This window comes from Melitaea cinxia, chromosome 4, assembly GCF_905220565.1.
Source record: "Melitaea cinxia chromosome 4, ilMelCinx1.1, whole genome shotgun sequence".
Taxonomy (NCBI): Eukaryota; Metazoa; Arthropoda; class Insecta; order Lepidoptera; family Nymphalidae; genus Melitaea; species Melitaea cinxia.
Genome location: NC_059397.1, coordinates 17,157,096 through 17,179,947, shown reverse-complemented (window position 1 = coordinate 17,179,947; position 22,852 = coordinate 17,157,096). Strand labels below are relative to the sequence as shown.

The 22,852-nt window shown below is 35.1% G+C and overlaps 1 protein-coding gene across 1 annotated transcript; it reads right to left on the bottom strand.

Moving 5' to 3' along the window:
• Positions 1 to 19,053: 19,053 nt before the first annotated feature.
• On the bottom strand, positions 19,054 to 20,442 carry LOC123669962 (sucrose-6-phosphate hydrolase-like). Its single transcript, XM_045603470.1, has one exon. The coding sequence runs from the start codon at positions 20,425 to 20,427 to the stop codon at positions 19,087 to 19,089; it is 1,341 nt and encodes a 446-aa protein (XP_045459426.1). The 5' UTR covers positions 20,428 to 20,442; the 3' UTR covers positions 19,054 to 19,086.
• Positions 20,443 to 22,852: the final 2,410 nt, after the last annotated feature.

The window sequence follows — 22,852 nt, the reverse complement described above, 5'->3', positions numbered from 1 at the left end:
ATTATAATAAAATTATAAAATTATCAGAAAATAAAAAGACGTGTACGAAACACGTGTTCGAAAATATTTTTAAGAAAAACACATTTAGTTATATGGAGAATTAAAATCATTTAAGTGGTTGAATATTATCTTTTGTCTTTGTCCCATTTATTGAAACATTTTATTAATAGGTAACCTATATGTATATAATTTTAATTTTTTTTAATGTATATTCAAAAGAGCTTGTAAGATCTACTTGAAGAAAGGCATTTTTGATTTGGTGGCATATACAAGTTACAAGATATTACGCTATTATAAGATTAAAAAAAAATTAACATTTTCTATGTTACTTATATATCTTCCCTTAAGCCTATCGCAGGCCACTACTGGACACAGGAATCATAAAGTTCGCGACAAATTAATAAATAATTGTGTTTGCTCGCAAACGAAAAAAAAAAAAAACCGACTTCAATTACATCGAAGAGTAATAAAACGTAGATCGACAAAAAAATAGTCAAGTTACTACGCGTTATCAAAGATTACTCAAAAAGTAGTAATCAGATCTCAATAAAATTTATATGTGACCACGTGATAAACATTAGCTTTCGATTAAATTAAAAATTATCAAAATCGGTACACCCAGTAAAAAATTATTACAGATTTTCGAGAGTTTCCCTCGATTTCTTTAGGATCCCATCATCAGATCCTAGTTTTCTTATCATGGTAACAAACTAGGGATATTCCCTTTCCAACAAAAAAAGAATTATCAAAATCGGTACATCCAGTAGAAAGTTATGCGGTATAATACAACGCAGGTCGACGAAAAAAGCGTCAAGTAAAAACGCATTATTAGATATAACTCGAAAAGTAGTTGTTAGATCTCAAATAAATTTAAATGGGACCAATTGACACACACCACCTTTCGATTTAAAAAAAATTGTCGAAATTGGTCCACCCGGTCAAAAGTTCTGATGTAACATACATAAAAATAATTGTGTTTGCTCGCAAACGAAAAAAAAAACCGACTTCAATTACATCGACAAGTAATACAACGTAGATCGACGAAAAAATAGTCAAGCAACTACGCGTTATCAAAGATTACTCAAAAAGTAGTTATCAGATCTCGATAAAATTTATATGTGACCACATGATAAACATCAGCTTTCGATTAAATTAAAAATTATCAAAATCGGTACACCCAGTAATAAGTTATTACGGATTTTCGAGAGTTTCCCTCGATTTCTCTGGCATCTTATCATCAGATCCTGGTTTCCTTATCACGGTACCAAACTAGGGATATCTCTTTTCCAACAAAAAAAGAATTATCAAAATCGGTACACCCAATAGAAAGTTATGCGGTATAATACAACGTAGGTCGACGAAAAAAGCGTCAAGTAAAAACGCATTATTAGATATAACTCGAAAAGTAATTGTTAGATCTCAAATAAATTTAAATGGGACCAATTGGCACACACCACCTTTCGATTAAAATAAAATTTGTCGAAATCGGTCTACCCGGTCAAAAGTTCTGATGTAACATACAAAAAATAATTGTGTTTGCACGCAAACGAAAAAAAAACCGACTTCAATTACATCGACAAGTAATACAACGTAGATCGACGAAAAAATGGTCAAGCAACTACGCGTTATTAAAGATTACTCAAAAAGTAGTTATCAGATCTCGATAAAATTTATATGTGACCACATGATAAACATCAGCTTTCGATTAAATTAAAAATTATCAAAATCGGTACACCCAGTAAAAAGTTATTACGGATTTTCGAGAGTTTCCCTCGATTCCTCTGGGATCCCATCTTCAGATCCTAGTTTCCTTATCACAGTACTAAACTAGGGATATCCCTTTTCCAACAAAAAATGAATTATCAAAATCAGTACATCCAGTAGAAAGTTATGCGGTATAATACAACGTAGGTCGACGAAAAAAGCGTCAAGTAAAAACACATTATTAGATATAACTCGAAAAGTAGTTGTTAGATCTCAAATAAATTTAAATTGGACCAATTGGCACACACCACCTTTCAATTAAAACAAAATTTGTCGAAATCGGTCCACACGGGCAAAAGTTCTGATGTAACATACATAAAAAAAAAAAAAAAAAAAAAAAAAAAAATACAGTCGAATTGAGAACCTCCTCCTTTTTTGGAAGTCGGTTAAAAAATAAAAATACAGTCGAATTGAGAACCTCCTTTTGGAAGTCGGTTAAAAATAAAATAAAGTAGTTTCTCACAACGAAACTAGACTAATTATTAAAATGGTACAACAAAGAAACTTTCACAGTTAGAGTTTTGTTAAAAACTATTATTAACTTTTACCCTCAATCATTAGTTAACAGTATTATTATTCTACTTCTTACTATTTTCTCAAATTAATTTTCTTTTTTCAGATAAATTGGCAACATTGAGACGAAAGGAAAACAACCCATAGACAACTTCAATTCTACGTAAGTATAGCCAATTTACTATTACAGTATAGAGACACTAAGACTAAAAACTTGTATAAAATGCCTTCGATACAGATTACACATCACTTAAGGTAATCATCATTGATTTATGGCTGAGTTTTTTTTTACATCTATTTTATTTTATTTTTTTTAAACTGACAGGTAATGTCACTAAATAAACCCTTCTTTTTGTTGTTTAACAAACCCTTGTAACGTTAAGCTTCAATCGACGAAGATGGAATTACCATAAGTCAAATTTTATTTATATTTCTGTTATAATTTACGTCTTGAAAACACTTTCCATTGTTGCTGCTAAGGCTCATTAACTCGACTTTACCAATTTATCTTTATGACAATGTGAGCTAATATATAAAATATTACGTACGTTTGCAATCGTCGATAAGAAATACATAGATATATAACTTATGTACATACCATTTCTAGCACCATTTTCGTTCTTAGTCCGACATCGATTTGAGATTGAGACATTTGCTTTGAAACAAATGGAGAACTATTGCGAGAACTTTACAAAGTTGTACTTTTATGTTATATTATATGTGATCACAAGTCTGTCTAATAGTCAGCAGATTATCATATTACTCAAATATTGATGATATAATTTGAATACCATTCATTAAAATAATTAAGTTTTTATACTTCATTTGATTTGTTTTAATTCTTGAAAAATAATTAATATAAATTTTTAGCCGACTTCAAAAAAGGAGGAGGTTACTCAATTCGACCGTATATATGTATGTTCGGGGATAACTTCGTCGCTTATGAACCGATTTTGATAATTCTTATTTCGTTGGAAAGGAAATATCCCCCTTGTTTTGTATATATAGATATTGATAAGGAAACCAGAATCTGATGATGAGATCCCAGAGAAATCAAGGGAAACTTTTGAAAATCCGCATAACTTTTTACTGGGTGTACCGATTTTGATGATTTTTAAATTAATTGAAAGCCGATGTTTATCGTGTGGTTAAATTTAAATTTCATTGAGATCTGATTAGAACTTTTGGAGTAATCTTTGATAATGCGTATTTACTTGACAATTTTTTTGTCTACCTACGTTGTATCACTTGTCGATATAATTGAAGTCGATTTTTCTTCGTTTGCCTGCAAACACAATTATATGATTTCTATGTGTCATTAATATCTATACTTTATTAACCGATACCTAAAAAAGAGGAGGTTCACAATTCGATTGTTTATGTTTTTATGTTTGTTACATCAGAAGTCTTGACCGGATGGACCGATTTTAATATATTTTTTTTTTAAAAAAGGTGGTGAATGTCATATATTCTTATTTCAATTTAATTGAGATTTGAGAAGTACTTTTCGAGTTATATCTAAAAACGCGAATTTTTCATTGGGGGTTCCGAATTTGATGATTCTTGTTCAATCGTTAATATCAAATTTAAGTTTTGTAAAGATCTGTTGACCAATTTTCGAGTAATCTTTATTAAGGCGTATTTAATTGGCAAGTTAAAAAACATAGAGGGTGCTGTGCCAGCAGCTACACACATTCACAGACCTTAAATAAAAGTTCTAAAATTAAGATATTTTTCTTTTGTTAACTAAATGGTGACAATCAATAACAACACATAATTACATAGAGCAAAAATAAGTCACGTAGGAAGACGAAAAAACGCTGTGTTTTTAAAAAAAGTAGCTGTGGAGTTTCTTGTCAATTCCTCTCTAGAGAATATACGTTCCGAATCGGTGGTAGCTTCACTTTCACTATAATTACGCTTCAGCCTGTAATATCCCACTACTGGGCATAGGCCTCTTTCCCCATGTAGGAGAAGGATCAGAACTTAATCCACCACGCTGCTCCAATGCGGGTTGGCGGATATATTCCCTACTATGAGTAACGATCGCTATCAGGTGTACATGATAACAACTGGGACCGACGGCTTAACGTGCTCTCCGAGGCACGGTGGGGAGACCCACAAGGACTACACAAATACTCAGACCACGGCAAACACCTGTATGGCCAATACAAATGTTTGTCATGTGCGGGGATCGAACCCGCAAACGCCAGCGCAACAAGTATCCATGGCTGTAACCGTTGCGCCAACGTGGTGTCGCGTTCGCGTTCCTATAATTAATATATTCAAAAAAAATAACTACTCAAAACTGCTTTAAAAGTCAACACGAATGTCATCAAAATCATCTTATGCTTTTTAGGGAAAATTTACTGCAATTTTCGAAAAAAAAAAAATGTCCAATTAATTTAAAAGACATATCCGAATTAAAGCGTTTTTGCTCTTTTGGTATACAATGAGCAATATACAATAAATAATTGTGTTTGCTCGCAAACGAAAAAAAACCGACTTCAATTACATCGACAAGTAATACAACGTAGATCGACGAACAAATAGTCAAGCAACTACGCGTTATCAAAGATTACTCAAAAAGTTGTTATCAGATCTCAATAAAATTTATATGTGACCACATGATAAATATCAGCTTTCGATTAAATTAAAAATTATCAAAATCGGTACACCCAGTAAAAAGTTATTGCGGATTTTCGAGAGTTTCCCTCGATTTATCTGGGATCCCATCATCAGATCCTGGTTTCCTCATCATAGTACCAAACTAAGGATATCCCCTTTCCAACAAAAAAAGAATTATCAAAATCGGTACATCCAGTAGAAAGTTATGCGGTATAATACAACGTAGGTCGACGAAAAAAGCGTCAAGTAAAAACCCATTATTAGATATAGCTCGAAAAGTAGTTGTTAGATCTCAAATAGATTTAAATGGGACCAATTGGCACACACAACCTTTCGATTAAAACAAAATTTGTCGAAATCGGTCTACCCGGTCAAAAGTTCTGATGTAACATACATAAAAAAAAAAAAATACAGTCGAATTGAGAACCTCCTCCTTTTTTGGAAGTCGGTTAAAGATTAAATTAAAAGTCTTAACTATTCCAAAATTCTGGAAATTTAATTTCCGTAACGATGTCAGCAATTTCAGCTTTCGAGAGCTCGAACCAAAACTTTAAGTTATTTCATTTACATAGCTTCTAGTTTAAACTTTGGACTTTCGTTGTCTTTTTATGAAACAAATATATAACAAGGATTACTATGAAATAACTTTTTTTTTCTTTAATTTTTTTTTAGGGACTTTTGTCTACACAGACATGCCCCATCATACCCTAATTCTCACTATGTCTAAGAAATGGGGAAAGAATGAAGATGATGTAAGATCATATTAACTAACAAATTTGCTGCATCAGACAAAGGCTCTGTTAACACAGAAAAGTACCCATATCAAATTTATTTATACTAAATCGTTTCATCAATGATTCTCTCTCCGTTTCGTATTTATAACATTCACTTAGTATGTGGTGTACATGGTATGAAATAACTTAATACTATCAAAAAGTAAGCCCAGATATTTTATGAACGATACTAAATATCATTTTTGCAATTGAATTTCGCCCCTTGTTTTTTATTATAAAAACTAAAGCTAATAATGCTCAGAAGGAGAGTTTTTTTTCCTTGGGTCTTAGCTTTTCAGAAATATTATAAGACCCGTTGTATGTTAAAGAGATGGGTATTAAAATCGTATGAAATAACAAAACAGTAGTACGTAGGATAACGCTTTACAGCTGTTAGCAGTTTGTGTAAGCTTTAGGTATAATAATACACCCCATCGATTTATATTTTCACCAATTTTAATTTCAATTAAAAGAACGTTTTAAGTTTCGAATTTCACCGTCATCGCCCTTAAAGAGTTAACTCCAATCGCTTGTCAGAGATGACACATAAATTTTTTAATTATTTATTTTCATATCACAACATTAGATTCGTTTTCGAACAAACTTAAAATTAAACAACAAACATTAGTACAAAGCTTTAAAACATAAATTTAAGTTGTACTCATTAATTAATCATAAAATATAAAGTAATCTAGATTATAAGCTTGTTCTAAACTTCGCTTCAGCCTGTAATGTCCCACAACTGGGCATAGGCCTCTTTCCACATGTAGGAGAAGGATCAGAGCTTAATCCACCACGCTGCTCTAATGCGGGTTGGCAGATATATTCCCTATTATGAATAACGATCGCTATCAGGTGTACACGATAACAACCGGGACCGACGGATTAATGTGCTCTCCGAGGCGCGGCGGGGAGACCCATAAGGACTACACAAACACCCAGACAATACAAATGTTTGTCATGTGCGGGGATCGAACCCGCAACCGCCAGCGCAACAGGTACAATCCATGGTAGTAACCGTTGTGCCAACGCGACGTCTTCTAAACTTGTTTGTGTTATTTTTTTTTTAGCTTGTTGTCTTTAACAACAACTGCTTTTGTTTTCTAATGAATTTGGCAAGTCTTGTCAACGCTGACGTCGGTGTAATAAATGCGCGTCGTGACATTAATGACAAGATTTTGTTATTTTATGATTCTAAGACGAATCTGTTTTTAAATTTAAAAAACGAGCTATTTTGTCATGAAAGAAGGAAGGGTTTCACATTTCACAGAGTGATTTTCTAGATCGTCACATATTTACATATGATTAAATTAAAAACAATATTTTTTTCCATTCTTAACAGAAATAATCTTTCACTACTCATTCCACTTTCGTCTTGTCTCTAATTACATCTTAACCTCCCCAGTCCAAATTTTTTTTCTTTTCAATCTCATTTCTACCCACAAAATAACAATAATAATAATAATCATCACCATCCCAGCTTATTGCAGTCCACTGCTGGACATAGGCCCCCACAAGTTCGCGCCAAAAATGCGTGAACTCATGTGTGTTGCCCATAGTCACCACGCTGGGCAGGCGAGCTGGTGACCGCAGGGCTGACTTTGTCGCGCCGACGACACTGCTGCCCGTCCTCGGTCTGTGCATTTAAAAAGCCAGCTGTAGAATGGCTATCCCGCCATCGGTCGGCTTTGCTAGTTCCATGGTGGTATTGGAACTTTGATATCACTTAGTCACCTCTTACGACACCCACGAGATGAGAGGGAGTAGCTAAATTCTATAGTGCCATAGCCACACAGCCAGGTGTGATACGTGAGTATTATATGCAAAGCCTTCAACCGCTAACAATCCATTATAAAAATCACATTACTGCTTAAGTTTATAATTATATTATTCGCAAAAAATAATAATATAATTAAAATTGCAAATACGCTGGATGAAAAAATTAATTAGTCTCCTTTGAATTAAATTAATTTATTTGTTCATTTTTATTATTATTTTTATCGCTTACAAATTTGTTTTTTTTTTTTCGTTAAAAAAGTAAAACATTGGGAACAAAAAAAGGGAAGTAAAAGATACTTACAATACCGACACAGCTGTGGGTACATACATGCACGCACGTACGCACGCACGCACACACGCATGCATGCACGCACGCAAGTTCGCACGCACGCACGCACGCACGCACGCAAGCATGCACGCACGCACGCCCGCCCGCTCGTAGTAGGCACTGCAGGCAATATCTTGCTCGTAGTTTAGAGTAGCCCGACTGAGGACTCCCTAAATCTTACAGATGATTACAACCTAATAATGCTCTCAAGTACTGTTGTATTACAGCGATAACTGATTTATTTATGTAGCTAAATACATTTACATTGCATTTCTTTATTAATCATCATGACATCAAAACTAGACATAGCCTTGTTACTTAGATGTAAGTCTCTTTCGTTACATATTTAAGCAAAAATTTGCATGCTCATCACAATTACACTATTTGTAATAACATGTAAACAAATCGCACCTTCGGTGGAACAAGGGCGTATCTTACAAAAAATCGTAAAATGAGTTAAATATGCAGAAATGCCCAAAAAACACTCTAGTATCTAGTGGGACAAAGACTCCCATCAGATTCACTTTAAAAGTCGCTACACGGCAATAGTGTCTTAGTCATTTTGGATCGAATTGGTGGGCGTTTTGGCGCGACATCGTCTCATTGGTCAGTTGCGCCGTTGCCCCCGCGCGCAATATTTTTATCTTGGAGCGCCAAAGCCGCGAACGTAAATATGCCTTTTGATATTTGATATTCCTGGAGAGACAAAGTCATATTTAGCACACTTATGCCTTTTTCGTGAGCAAATGCTGGGAAAGACAAAGCCATTGCAACATTTGTGACTTTGTACTTCCAACATTTTTATTATTTTATAGTCTTATGAACAAATATGGTGTTGTTATTCCAATACATGTTTTATAAAATAGGCATAAAAACAATTCATACTTTCTCATACCGAATTTCTTTCTAACTCTGAGTAGTTGATTACACTGTGACAAATATTTCTTTTTTTTTTAATTTTAAAATGGTGTTGCTGTTTAAACTCTGAAGCTTTATTCTAAGTTATACAGTTAAATTTTCAGGGAAAAATGGGATCCCGAAGCCGAAAAGTTTTGATGATGTTAAATGATGACAAAGACATTCAGAATATCGAAGAAATGCATGTGCCTCAAATTGATAGCATCCAAGCCAACTTCATTGAAGACCACCAGAATAAAAAAATCATCATCATCATCATCATACCAGCTCATGGACGCCCACTGCTGAGCATAAGCCTCCCCTAATGCTTTCGACGACGATCGGTCCTGCGTTGGTTCTTTTTTTTTTTGGCAGCGGGTCTTGAAGAACTTAGACCCCACCGCACGGGCAATTTCCACCAGCCCGTCGTTGAGCTCGTCCACATTTACGAAGTCGGCCAGGCGACAGGCCAAAGCGATTTTGGAGTTCGAGTTTAAAGCCCTCGTGGTTTTGAATCTGAGCAGGCGCAAGTCGGAGCGCAGACCCTATCAGCCGACCCCTCTCAAACTTGACATCGATATTCAATGTGCCTCGGACAAGTCGGTGATCACTTCCTGTTTTTACAGCATTAATCACTGAGACATCACTAAATATGTGCTTGTTCGTCGACATGATAAAGTCTATCTCGTTCCTGACGGTGTCGTCGGGACTCAACCAGGTCCATTTGCACCGTTTCCGGCTTCCTGAAGAAGGAGTTCATTATAAAGAGTCCCTCCTTCTCCATGAAGTCAGTCAGTAGCCAGTCCCGGGAGTTCCGTTGCTCGTATCCAAATTGCTCCACTCACAACTCATCACCGCATCGTCTGCTTAGCTTCGCATTGAAGTCCCCCATCACAGCAGCGTAGTGGCATGTAGAGCTATGTATGGCTGTAGAGATTTCCTCATACATAGCTTCCACTTCGTCATATGGATGTGTCCAGGTCGGTGCGTAAACCTGTATGACCTTTAGCGAATACCGCTTGGATATTCTGAGTATAAGGTACGCCACCCTGCTCGACACTCTCCTGACGACGTCGATGTTGTTGACGAGAGCCTTGCGGACGAGGAACCTGACACCACCCTGGGACTGTTGGTCGCCCTCCCGATAGTACAGCAGGTTGCCAGACTTGAGACATCGAGTCCTCTCCCTCTCTTCGGACTTCAGATAAGCCTATAATATCCCAGCTCAACCTGCTGAGAGCTTCTTTCAACTCAATAAGCTTCGCGTCGGTCTGCAGCGTCCTAGCGTTATATGTTGCCAGGGCCAAGTGTCGTCGTTGGGTGTGGTGGCCTGGCTTCTGCCGGAGATTATAGCCTCCTGCCCCGCCGTTATCGTGGCCTCCACCGTTTGTCATGTCTGCCATTTAGGGGGATTTGGCGTAATCGCCACGCTTGCTAGGCTGTGCTTAGAAGGCGCTGCTGCCCACCCTCTAATGGTTTTTCCTCTATCGCCTCTTACGATACCCACGGGATGAGATGGGGTGAAATTACAGATACCTCTTTAAGGGATAGATCTCGTGCTACGTGATTCATTTGTTTTCTATGAAAGCATCGTTGCTATTATTATTTTAGTTTCTTAGATACGTTTTCTTTTTATCGTTTTTTTTTTTTGTTAAATATTTACTGTAAAATGCCAAAATGCTACAACAATAACTATGAAGATTGTTTGTAGTTTTATGTTTGTTAGTTTTGATTTGTTCAAGTGGAGTTAGTAAGTGAGTTTGATTTGTAAGAGTAAAGTAAAAACGGACTGATTACTATGGACAAAGATTTTATAACGTTAATATTGACGCTAATTTTAAAGGCAAATTCCAAAGAGTTTCGCTAGAGTTTTTTAAGATTTTTCAACAGAAGTTCCTAAAAAAGATGTTTAATTATAAAATAAAACATTTTTTGCAACAAATAAACTAGTTTCTATTTTTCAAAATCTTTAAAACACGAACGATAAATATGGTCATAATTACAAAACGATTTAAATGTTGGTGGAACAAAGGCATAAATGTACACCTTATTTTGAAAAAAATATTAATAGCAATTAACAAAAAATATTTGGCACTTGCAAACTACATGGCCATATTCACAAATAAATAGGTCGTATTTCATGCAAAGAACAAACACTTTGAAGCAGTACAAAGACGAATAATACGACTCGGAATGTAAAAAAAACTTTAAAATGGCTGTCCTGTAAAATTACAAAAAGTGGAGTTGAGCCCTTGTTCCACCGAAGGTGCGAAATGACAATAATTAATGCGAGGGTAAAGTAACAATTACATTGTGTTAACCGAAATGTATAGTTAAATAACTATGAACTTAAACACGTTTCTATATATTATTTATTTCAAATTATGTTTAGATATACTTACTATGTATTTCTTACAGATTTTCCATATACATATATTTATATTTTATGCATACTATTGTTTGTACGTTTAGATGTTGTTGTTTGATGTTTTGTGTTTGTGCGCGTGTATGTCGTTCATGTATGTATGCGTACGTGCGTGTTGTGCGTGTGTATTTATGTGAGCATGTTTAGACTCATGAGTGTGTGTGTGTGTTTACATTTTTAGCGTGAATATCTTTTTAATATAGTGATAATTCTGAACTGATGTAACCTTAGCTCCCGAGGGAGTTTGGGGGTATAGTCGACAACGCAATTGCAATACTTCTAGTGCTACATACGTCTACAGAACACTATAGACGTCTATAATTATTATAGTTATCATATCATCAGGCACTCGTTACGATTATTTGGTACTCTAGTAGTATAAAAAAAAACTGTTCGTATGCGAAGTTGTCTTGCACTTGGCTCGTTTTTTTTTATTTATCAGATAAAACTTAGATACGTTTTCTGTGTCAATTTTGTTCTAACATGATATGGATCACTTGAAATTACTGATAACATATTTTTAGACATTTTATATGGTAATTTCGTAAAAAAAATGTAATCTTCCACTATTTGATAAGTTTAAAAAAATGTCGAATTATTTTACTATCATAGATAGGCTTAGTTAGTAGGCAAGTTATTTTTCTTTTATCAATGTACAAAATAAATTGAATAGTCATTTGCCATTAGCAATAATACAAAACAAATAATAAAAAATGAGAGATTCAGATTCTTTCGTAAATTGCTTTATGACATTCATTTTATTTCATATGATATATTTTGTTCAGAGCAAATTTGACGAGTCATGCTGGCTTTCAATCCACACTGAGCATTGATTCAAAGGACAACATCGGGGCTGAAAAGGCTTACAATCCTTTTGAACACAGACAGATCGTACGTCCGAATTCATAAGTAATCAAACATTATTGATCATATTAATTTCTTTTCATTACTAAGAAAATATTTTAAATTTAAAATTATTATAGGTGTTTACAATTCACAACTTAACAACGAAAATGTTACAGATAGTTGCAATTTCAAATTTTAAGACATTGATTGAACCAAAATATTAAATGAAGTTTATTTAGTCTAGAGACCAGCGATATTCGGTAAAATATTGTAAATAACTTTTACACATTTTGGTCATTTTGTCCGTTCGAGGAAAATAAAAATAAAGCTTATTCCATCGCGCTTTTTAAAAATATACATCTTTGAATGAAGTAAAGGTAGCAATTTCTAAGGATACTTGCAAAGACCAAGCAAAAGATGTATTGCGTAGCAAGTACTTGTAAAAATTCTGTATCTTCATTGATTCAACTCTTAAGATTTATTTATATATGTTATTGTAACTACGTTATAATTCGACCTTCGCCGACTACCAAAGTCGACCTAAGTCGGTTTAACGATAAGTCGACTTAGGTTCGGACTTTAGCCATAAGAATCAATATAAACCAACCTTATTAAAATAAGATGACATTGTTAAGTAACGCACTCAGCTAGATAATGCTATTAAAATTTGTACAGAGGAATCAAAATACTTTCCTGGCTAACTATTGTCAAAATGAGGAAATGTACTTCTGGTGGTACAATAGTCTCTAGCGCTTAGTTCGTGCACAATCTCAGAAAGTCTCCAGTAGGATAAATATTATTCTACGCAAAGTTCTTCTTTACTGCCTCCTCCCTGTCCTTGTGTGTCGTGTCATCGTGTCGTCGTGTCGTCGCATCTTCATTCTGTCGTCATGGCTGTATCTCCATGTCCTCGTGCCACAACTGCGTCGTCTTGCGTCTCTCCCCACTACAATTTGTTAAGCCTAATTTAATATATTATTTTCTTTACAGAACTTATTACTGACAAAAATGTCATGTGTTTCTTTTTATTATTTAAAGTAGCGAACCGCCCCGGTTTCGCACGGGTGCAATGCTGATACAAAATATAAAATAAAATAAATTATGTATACCTCTAAAGCTATCAGTGTTCCTCTACTATATTATACATATAAACGTTCCTCTGTAACCACTATATTTTAATGCAATCATAGTCACATTAAATTTATTATTTTTAATATTTATTAAAGTAATAATTTTTCAAAAACTTTTAATAAATAGAGATTTATATCAGGATATAAAATTTAATATCATTTCTATGCTTGGTTCCTATATAAAATATAAACATTAACGGGAACAGAGGCAAATCCCTTAACGAGATTATTATAGCTTAAAATCAAACAGGAACTTTGCTTTTCAGGATCACGCGAGGTGCTAAACTTTTAATGGCTTTGGTTATATATTTTTCCTTTGCTCTTCAATTCTACGTGTCAATGGAAATGATGAACCGACTTCTACAAAAGCGGTCCTCGAACAGATTTGAAAATCTTGTTCAAGTCAGTGTAAGGACGGTTCTTGTAACAATTACTGGTGAGTGTCCGAAAAGAGTTCTTTCAATAATTTGTTAGAGCTGAAAAGAAGTCAAGAAGTCAAGAGTTCTCTTCTTAAGAATCAGTTTCAACAATTATCTTGATATGACAAAATTGGAGGAGTAAAATCCACTGAACTAATGACCTCGTTGCGTTTTTGTTATTTGATTCGTTTATTAAAAATTTGATATGGTATTATCTTTTTCTTAGACTAATAAGCCTTTTTTGTGCCAATTTAGATAGACAATCTGAAGGAATCAATTCCAGTCGTGCGTCGGACACACACTTTTTTTCTTATTTTTCATCCCCATGTTGGATATTTTAAAATTAAAACTAACTACTAACTACTAAATTTTTAAGTTTTAAATTGTACTAATCTCAAGTTCATAAAGTTGATCTACATGATTTCACTCGCTAATATTGATAAGATTCAACGTATACATAGTCTACTGTTGCGGTATACTCGTATAAATATTTATTATTACTCTGAAAGATTCTCTATGGCCAGAAGTTCTAATAGCAGGAAATCCAAACTAGAAACAAACTTTACCCATCTGGTTCGTTATATTATTATATCGGCAGTTCGAGCCGAGGTATTTTTACTGAATTCTGATAGATGGCGTTGCGATAAAATCTTGTCAATGTCCCATAAATACGCGTTATCAAAGATTACTCAAAAAGTAATAAACGGATCTAAATCAAATTAAAATGAGACTTCATGATAAAAATTAGCTTTCAATTAAAGTAAAAATCAATAAAATCGGTAAACCTAGTGAAAGATTATGCGGTTTAATACAACGCATGTCGAGGAAAGAATAGTCAAAAGTAAATACGCATTATTAGGTATAACTCGAGTGTTGACGTGTTGGCATGTTGGCGTGTTGGACTGTTGGCGTGCTGGGGTGTTGGCGTGTTGGAGTATTGGCACATTGGCGTGTTGGTGCATTGGCGTATTGGCGTGTTGACCTGTTGGCGTGTTGTCGTGTTAGCGTATTGGCACATTGGCGTGTTGGCGTGTTGGAGTGTTGGCGTGTTGGCGTGTTGGCGTGTTGGCGCATTGGCGTATTGGCGTGTTGGCATGTTGGCATGTTGGCGTTTTGGACTGTTGGCGTGCTGGCATGTTGGCGTGTTGGCGTATTGGCACATAGGCGTGTTGGCGCATTGGCGTATTGGGGTGTTGACCTGTTGGCGTGTTGTCGTGTTGGCGTATAGGCGTATTGGCGTATTGGCGTGTTGGCATGTTGGAGTGTTGGCGTGTTGGCGTATTGGCGTGTTGGCGTATTGGCGTGTTGGCGTATTGGCGGGTTGGCGTATTGGCGTGTTGGCGTATTTGCGTGTTGGCGTATTGGCGTGTTGGCGTGTTGGCGTGTTGGCGTATTGGCACATTGGCGTGTTGGCGTGTTGGCGCATTGGCGTATTGGCGTATTGGCGTGTTGGCGTGTTGGCGTGTTGGCGTGTTGGCGTGTTGGCGTGTTGGCGTGTTGGCATGTTGGCGTGTTGGACTGTTGGCGTGTTGGCGTATTGGCGCATTGGCGTGTTGGCGTATTGGTGTGTTGGCGTGTTTAAGTTAAGCGGATAATAAAAAAAATGTCGATGTTTCCGATTTTAGTAATTTTCCAATATGCAATGAAACAAAACGAATGAATGAAAACTATTGCTAACGAGCGTCAGGTGTAGCTCGGACGACGACCACTGACTACTGCGCTCAGTCAGGCGTTATACACATTATATAATTTATATGTAGAAAGCCGGTAGATATAACTCTAGAAGAAGTCTCTTCCAGCTAACCTGCGGTAGTTGTTTTATTTATTTTTTATTTTTTATTTTATTACTGGACTTTCATTTGGACCAAATATCTGTGTTGTTACGGCAATAAAATATATAGCCGCCAAAATGATAATAATATAACATTCAAAAAAAAAAAATTAAAAATAATTTTTTTTTAATTTATTAAATAATATAAATAATCTTTACTGGCGTTATGTATTATGAGGTCAAATACCATATCTAGGAGATTAATAGAAACTTTCATCCCTTACCCTTGAATTTACACCCTTTCTAAAATTACATCTACAGAATTAAATCATTATACTCTCAAAATTTCAAACTTCTAACGTCAAAGGTTAAAAAACTTTTACATACGAGTTCATAAATATAGAAGGTGAACATTAACTTTAAAGTTTAACGTTAAAAAGCGCTTTAGGCTTTAGCTTTAAATTTGCTTTTTTAGGAGGACTGGACTTGTTTTATGCTAAATAATGGTAAGCGTGTGTAGCGCTTTTTGCTTCAAGAAGACATTCAGATTTCGCCGCACGTTTGCTGTATAAATTTATCGATTCTGCGTGTAAAACCTCAATCAAAATTATATAAACAGAATACATGTTTATTATCTTTTATTTTACAAAAAACATGCAGTATACCAATATATTTTATTTACAAGAGAGTGAACAACGATTAATGGGTTGAGTAATATTCAGCGTAACATAGAAACATTGACATTATTCATAACACTTGGCACTCCTAACATAACGATGACTCTTATGCTGCGGATCGACTATTCCGCGTGTATGTTTTATCTTGCTTCAATTTTTTCTCGGATTCAATCAAATTAAATATTTCTCGAGAGGTTAAATATGGTATATGGTGTCCTTTTTCTAAAGGTTGTCTGGAAGACATCGCTCTTTAGCGATAAGACATTTGTATTTTGTACATTTTTTTTTTGTTATTATTATTATTATTATTGTTTCTTTTGGTTTATGTTACTTGTATTGTTTTTGGTTGTACAATAAAGTATATTTGTATTGTATTGTATTTTATTGTATATAAAGTGTGGTATATTAGTTTTACGCTACTCGACTACCCTGTGGCTTTAGCGTCGTTTGCAGTGAAACTTTCAGATTCCGGAGTAGGCTTACTTTTCCGGTTAGAGTTGCCTTTTTTAGGAAGATAGCATAACATGGGCATGTTCTTCCTAAGTGCTTCTTCTCTGTGTAGAAAAAGTTTTTGCACAGCAGAAATATATTTCCATTGTATTTATCACAGAACTTTTTTACTGGATGGACCAATTTTCATGATGTTTTTTTTTTAATCGAAAGGTGATGCTTGATTTGTGGTTCCATTAAATTTGATCGAGATCTGGTTACTACATTTTGCGTAATCTTTGATAACGCGTATTACTAGACTACTTTTTCGTCTCCTACGTGGTAATTTACATGTCGATGTAATTGAAGTAGTTTTTTTTTTTCATTTGAGAGAGCAAGTTAAAACATTCCGTCTATTTTAACCTACCTTTTATTATTATATGAGTTAAAATTTTAATATTTATATTTCAACATAACCTTCTCGATCGACAAAGAAATCGAAGTGAACTATCAGTTGAAATAATGTTAACGCGTCGTCTAAGCACGTCACAGTAAATCTTTGTCTGTGTTCAGTCGTCAATTATATTTTATACTAGTTCTGCCCGTGACTTCGTCCGCGTGAAATTTAACAAAAAAGTTATTGTTTAGTTCGCAGAGTTATAATATAAATAAATTTCTAAAATAAAAGTTACTCCTTACTACATCAGCTATCTGCCAGTGAAAGTCCCGTCAAAATCGGTCTAGCCATTTCAGGGATTAGCAAAAACAAAGAGACAGACAGATAGACACAAAAATTGTAAAAAATGTTATTTTGTTATATGTACCGTGTATAAATCCATATGCATTTAGTAAAAGCGGTTATTTTAATAATACAAACAGACACTTCAATTTTTCGTCAATGTATAGATATAAGTTGATAACGATTTTTGTATTTGTCGCATTCAGAATTGACACATTGTCTTTAAAAAAGAAGAACAAAACGTCTGTTAAGTTCTAAGAAGTCAGGACATTTCCACATGTATCCATGAGTTCCATCCATCGGCAAACAGATCACACGTAACCTTCCCGAGCACTTTAAATAATTCGATTTTACCTTCGTTAGTGGAGCGGATGAGACAAAGTAATCTTCACTTTATATTTAGATAGACACTTTTAAATTAATGAGTGTGCAATTGTATTACGTATATATTTGTAAGTTTAATACGTAAGAAACATATTAGAATTTTATTTGAATAGTAAATAACTTATAACATAAATAGATATACGTCGCGTTGGCGCAACCGTTACAGCCATGGATTGTATCTGTTGCGCTGGTGGTTGCGGGTTCGATCCCCACACATGACAAACATTTGTATTGGCCATACAGGTATTTGCTGTGGTCTGGGTGTTTGTGCAGTCCTTATGGGTCTTCCCACCGTGCCTAGGAGAGCACGTTAAGCCGTCGGTCCCGGTTGTTACCATGTACACCTGATAGCGATCGTTACTCATAGAAGGGAATATATCCGCCAACCCGCATTGGAACAGCGTGGTGGATTAAGCTCTGATCCTTCTCCTACATGGGGAAAGAGGCCTATGCCCAGTAGTGGGATATTACAGGCTGAAGCGACATTACTAAAAATTTGTTATCAACTCAATTACTTTTATTCTACTGTAAAAACAATTTTCATTGTGATCTGATATTTTTTTAGATAATTAACAATTTTTATTTTTTGACATGACCACGTTTAATAAATCGAGAAACGCCGGCTGCATGCCATGCCATGCATATTACAGGCTGAAACGTATAAATAAATATATAATTTTTTTTACTACTAAAGTCTTTAATCTAATTATATTAGTCGTATTTTATGAACTCGATATTTCATGACGTGTACTTACAATTCGATACCGTTCTTTATTGAAATAAATTAATAAAATAATAACACCTCTTTGCGCACGCTTGACTTGGGGAGTAAGCTGGTGAATACGTGATAAGAGCGTTACGAAAAGTGTGATCGGGTGAAGCGAATGGAAGTTGAAAGGGAGATATAAGTTAGATAAAGCTAAAAATCTTTTATTTAGTCTTGTGGTCTAAAGAACAGTCGTTTTAGGGTTCCGTACCTCAAAAGGAAAAAACGGAACCCTCATAGGATCACTTTGTTGTCAGTCTGTCTGTCAATATCCTTTTTTTCGGGAATGCGTGGGGAGGTATAAAGCTGAAATTCTTACCAAATACTCAAGTGTACTTTTCCTTAGAGTCGTTTAAAAATCAAACTTCTAGGGCAAAGCAATCAAAATGTACAGCTATTTATGCTGCAAATTTTTGACTCTCCTAAAAGAATCAAAACCTACATGGTACTTCCTGTGAACTCAAAATTTAAAAAAAAGCAACAGATTATAAGTATAGATTAAAAAAATTCGAAAACATAAAATTTTAGTTAAATCATTAATCAATTATAAAAATATTTTTAATAATTTTGTTTGTACGGAACCCTCGTTGCGAGAGTCCGACTCATACTTGACCGATTTCTTATTTTTTATTCTAAATACGTTTTTTTATTATATATATGGAAGTGGAGATATAGCATTAAATATATAGAGCAAATTGCTTTTATTAGTGTGTTTTTATGGAGTTTGCAATTAATTGAATTATTGGTGCTTCAATGAATAAATACAAAAATAAATAAAATCATAATTTAGGTTGGTTTCATGTTTTTATTTATTCTTTCTAGTTATTATTATTATCAACAAATACTGTTTGTTTCAAATCTACAACTTGAAGTAGTTTAACTGTACTTTCGTCACCTAAGCGAACTTGTACAGGTCCTTCAGGAAAGAATCGGCTGGAGAAAGTGACTTCTCCTTTTCCACAGAAAACTTCGATAGAACTTGCATCAATGTATATTTTCATTCTCAAATTATCCTTCGGTTGCCAGTCTGTGCGGCGAAGACCATCGTCACCTCCACGGTCAAGACTCACTTTACCATTTCGGGAGTCGAACATGATACTAACTGCTTTTGATGAGTTTCGTGATTCGATAAATAATTCTAAGTCATTTGACTTTGACGCTATAATACTAACCTCAGCAGCATTATTATTTAGTAATACACTAGTACCACCATCAGCCTTTCGTGAATGAATTGTTTTGCCTTGCACTCTTTTTACTTCCCTTACTGGTTTCTGAATTATCCTTCCGCTTCTAGTAAGAAACAATACTCTTGGAATTGTCATTTGTCCGTTAAAACCATCATCCTGTTCAGGGTACTTTTTCTCCCACATATCCATCCAAGCTATAACTATTCTGCGTCCCGAATTGTCGAGAATGGTTTGCGTAGCGTAGAAATCATGTCCATGATCCAACTCCTGGAATTCTTGTAACGGCTTAAAAGTATTAGTAGAATAATCAAAATCGCCAATGATATACCCAGTTTGATAAAGATTTTTGTATTTGTCGCCTTCAGGTTTTACACCTTGTGGTGAAAACAAAAGAACAAAATGTCCGTTAAGCTCAAAGAAGTCAGGACATTCCCACATGTACCCAAGAGTTCCATTAGATTCATCAATTATTGAAACTTGGTTCCACGAAATTTTGTCCTTTGAAGTATACAAAAGGACTCGTCCTAGAGTACTGTTGTTAAAAGAATTACCTAACACCATATAATATGTATTACCATGTTTCCAAACTTTTGGATCCCTGATATCAGGTTGATGTTCTTCAGCTAATATAATCGGATTATTTTCATATTTAATAAAATTAATTCCATCTGTGCTAGTTGCAAGAGCCTGGCGCTCTATATGGTCAGGTGACTCTCCGGGGTGATTTACATGGCCTGTGTAGAAAAGGTACATTGTGTTATTTTCAACAAGGGCACTACCTGAAAATACACCAGATCTATCGTAGTCTTGGTCTGGATGCATCGCTATAGGTAGGTGTTCCCAGTGGAAAAGGTCATTGCTTTTAGCGTGTCCCCAACTAATATCTCCTGGTGCCGTGCTGCTGTCTGGGTTGTGCTGATAAAACAAGTGATATTCGTTTTCAAATTTACAAAAACCATTAGGATCGTTCATCCATCCTCGCGGAGGAGCCAAATGGTATCGAGGATAGTATAGGTCATTAACTTCAGCGTAGGTTTTAAATAATAAAGACAAAAGTAATATAATGTAGCAACAAGTATACATCGTTGCGATAGATACAACAAGAGTTGAATGAATTTTCGTATCGATAAGCTGCTTATATACACGTTTGATCGTGTAACATAATCACAATGTATTTTAATGAGCTTCTAACATATTATGGTAATTTTTGTTGGTATTTAAATTCTAGAGAGTTGTGATTTTGTCAATATATACTAATAATCGCGTTGTCAGAACTCTGATTATAAAATCAAAAGGTGGTTTCTTCAATCAAGATGTTAGAGGTAAGAACGAAAACCATAAAATAATTTTGGGTAATCTATTCGATAGGGTATTAGAGGTCATGTCAAACCAATGCTACCTTTGGAATCGAGAATACCATTTGAGATTTCCTTTTCCACATCGAAATGAGTCATCAAGGGAATATATTGACGGAGGAAACTCTCACAGTGATCTTTATAGAGATTATAAGGGCCTGTTTCACCAGCTGTGGATAACGCTATTTGACGGAAGACGATATCCAAGAGGTAAAAGATTTTTTTTTTATAATATTCTTTCAAAAAAAAAACGTGTGCGTAAGCTCCTTTCGCGCGGACGTGCCTTATCTTATCGCTATTACATCGCGTCCGTTGTGCTTGTGTTTAAGGAGATAATTCGCAGTGTTGATTCGATAGGTAACTGATCAGGTGAAATACCTAGCAAAATGGTGCAGTGTAAGTTGTGCAAGCTATCTCTGGCACGGGTAAAGAGTGATAGCACTATGAGATGCAATGGGACATGTGAGGGTGTATTCCATAAAAAATGTGCGGCAAAAATTGAGTTTTTTTGCGAAACTGGTATGTGTGATGAATGCCAAATATCACCAACTGTGGGATCACCTATTACAATGGACCTGTCAAGAGCTACACCGGAGAAAGTGCTGGCAGAAGTAAACGAGAAGCTGGCTATTGTTTTCACTATGAAGAAGACACTTGAGTCAATGTCAAACGATATTAGTTTTTACGCAGAGAAATATCAAGAACTCATGGAAGAAAAAGAAAAAACCGATAAGAAGATCAAGGCGCTGGAGCATAAGAATGTTCACCTTGAAACAAGCAACAAGGCGTTGGAGGAACGAATTATGTATCTTGAGATTAAAGAGAAAGAGAGAAACGTGGAAATAATAGGTTTGGAAGAAGAGGGTAAAGAGAAGTTAGAGGATACTATAAAAGTGCTGGCTAATAAATTGGGCATGGATACCAAAACCATATGTGAAATAAAGAGGGTAGGCGAAGAAAAAAAGAACTCAGCAGCGGGCGAGCAGCAGCGTGAGAATAAACCGAGACCGGTTATAGTCACTATGACCACACGTAATGCGCGTGATCAATGGCTAGCTACAAGAAAAACAGTAAGGCTAAGTAATAATGACTTATTCGAGCATGGAAATAAAAACCGGATTTATATAAACGAGGATCTAACTAAGTACATGCGTAATTTATTCTGGACTGCAAAGATTGAACTGAAACCGCTATATAAATACATATGGACACAAGCGGGTAAAGTGCTCATTAAGAAAGATGACCCTAAGGATAAAAAGATCAGAGCTATTCGTACACTATCTGATATAGACAAGTACGCGAACAACTAGGGCCACTTCTTTATGTATCCGTGATTATGCAACACATAGAATATCGCTATAATCATAATTCGATCAATATACTTTGGATGTAGAACCTAAAACTAAGTATAAAAAATATTTAAATTTAAATAGCTGGCATCAGGACTTAAAACAACAAAAAACAAGTTTTAATATTATACACTTAAATATACGTTCTTTAAGAAAGAAATTTAATGAATTTCAAGCACTAATACAAGATAGTATGGATAAACTAGATGTTATTATTCTCACGGAAATCAATATTAAAAAACATGAACTGTATTTGTACAAATTGGAGGGGTTTGAGATGTGTGTAAACACAAGAGAAAGTACAAGAGGAGGTGGAATCTTAATGTATGTTAAGAATGTTCACAACTTTACCACTGACATTTTAAAACTTAACTATTGCGAAACAATTAAGTGCGAATTGTTCCGACCTGGCAAACGACCAATGCATATTTTGGGTGTATACCGACCACCCAAAACAAATAAACAGGGTTTCATAAAAGAATTACAACAAATGTTAACCAGTGTGCCTTATGACTGTGAGACGGTAACTATCGGGGATACAAACATTGATTTGTTGACGAGTACGAGCAACATTGCTAGTATCTACAAAACCAACATGTGCGAACTAGGTTTAGAGTGTGCGATCATCGACACTACGCGCGAGGAGGTATATGGAGGCATAGTCACGAAGACATGTATCGATCATGTGTGGGT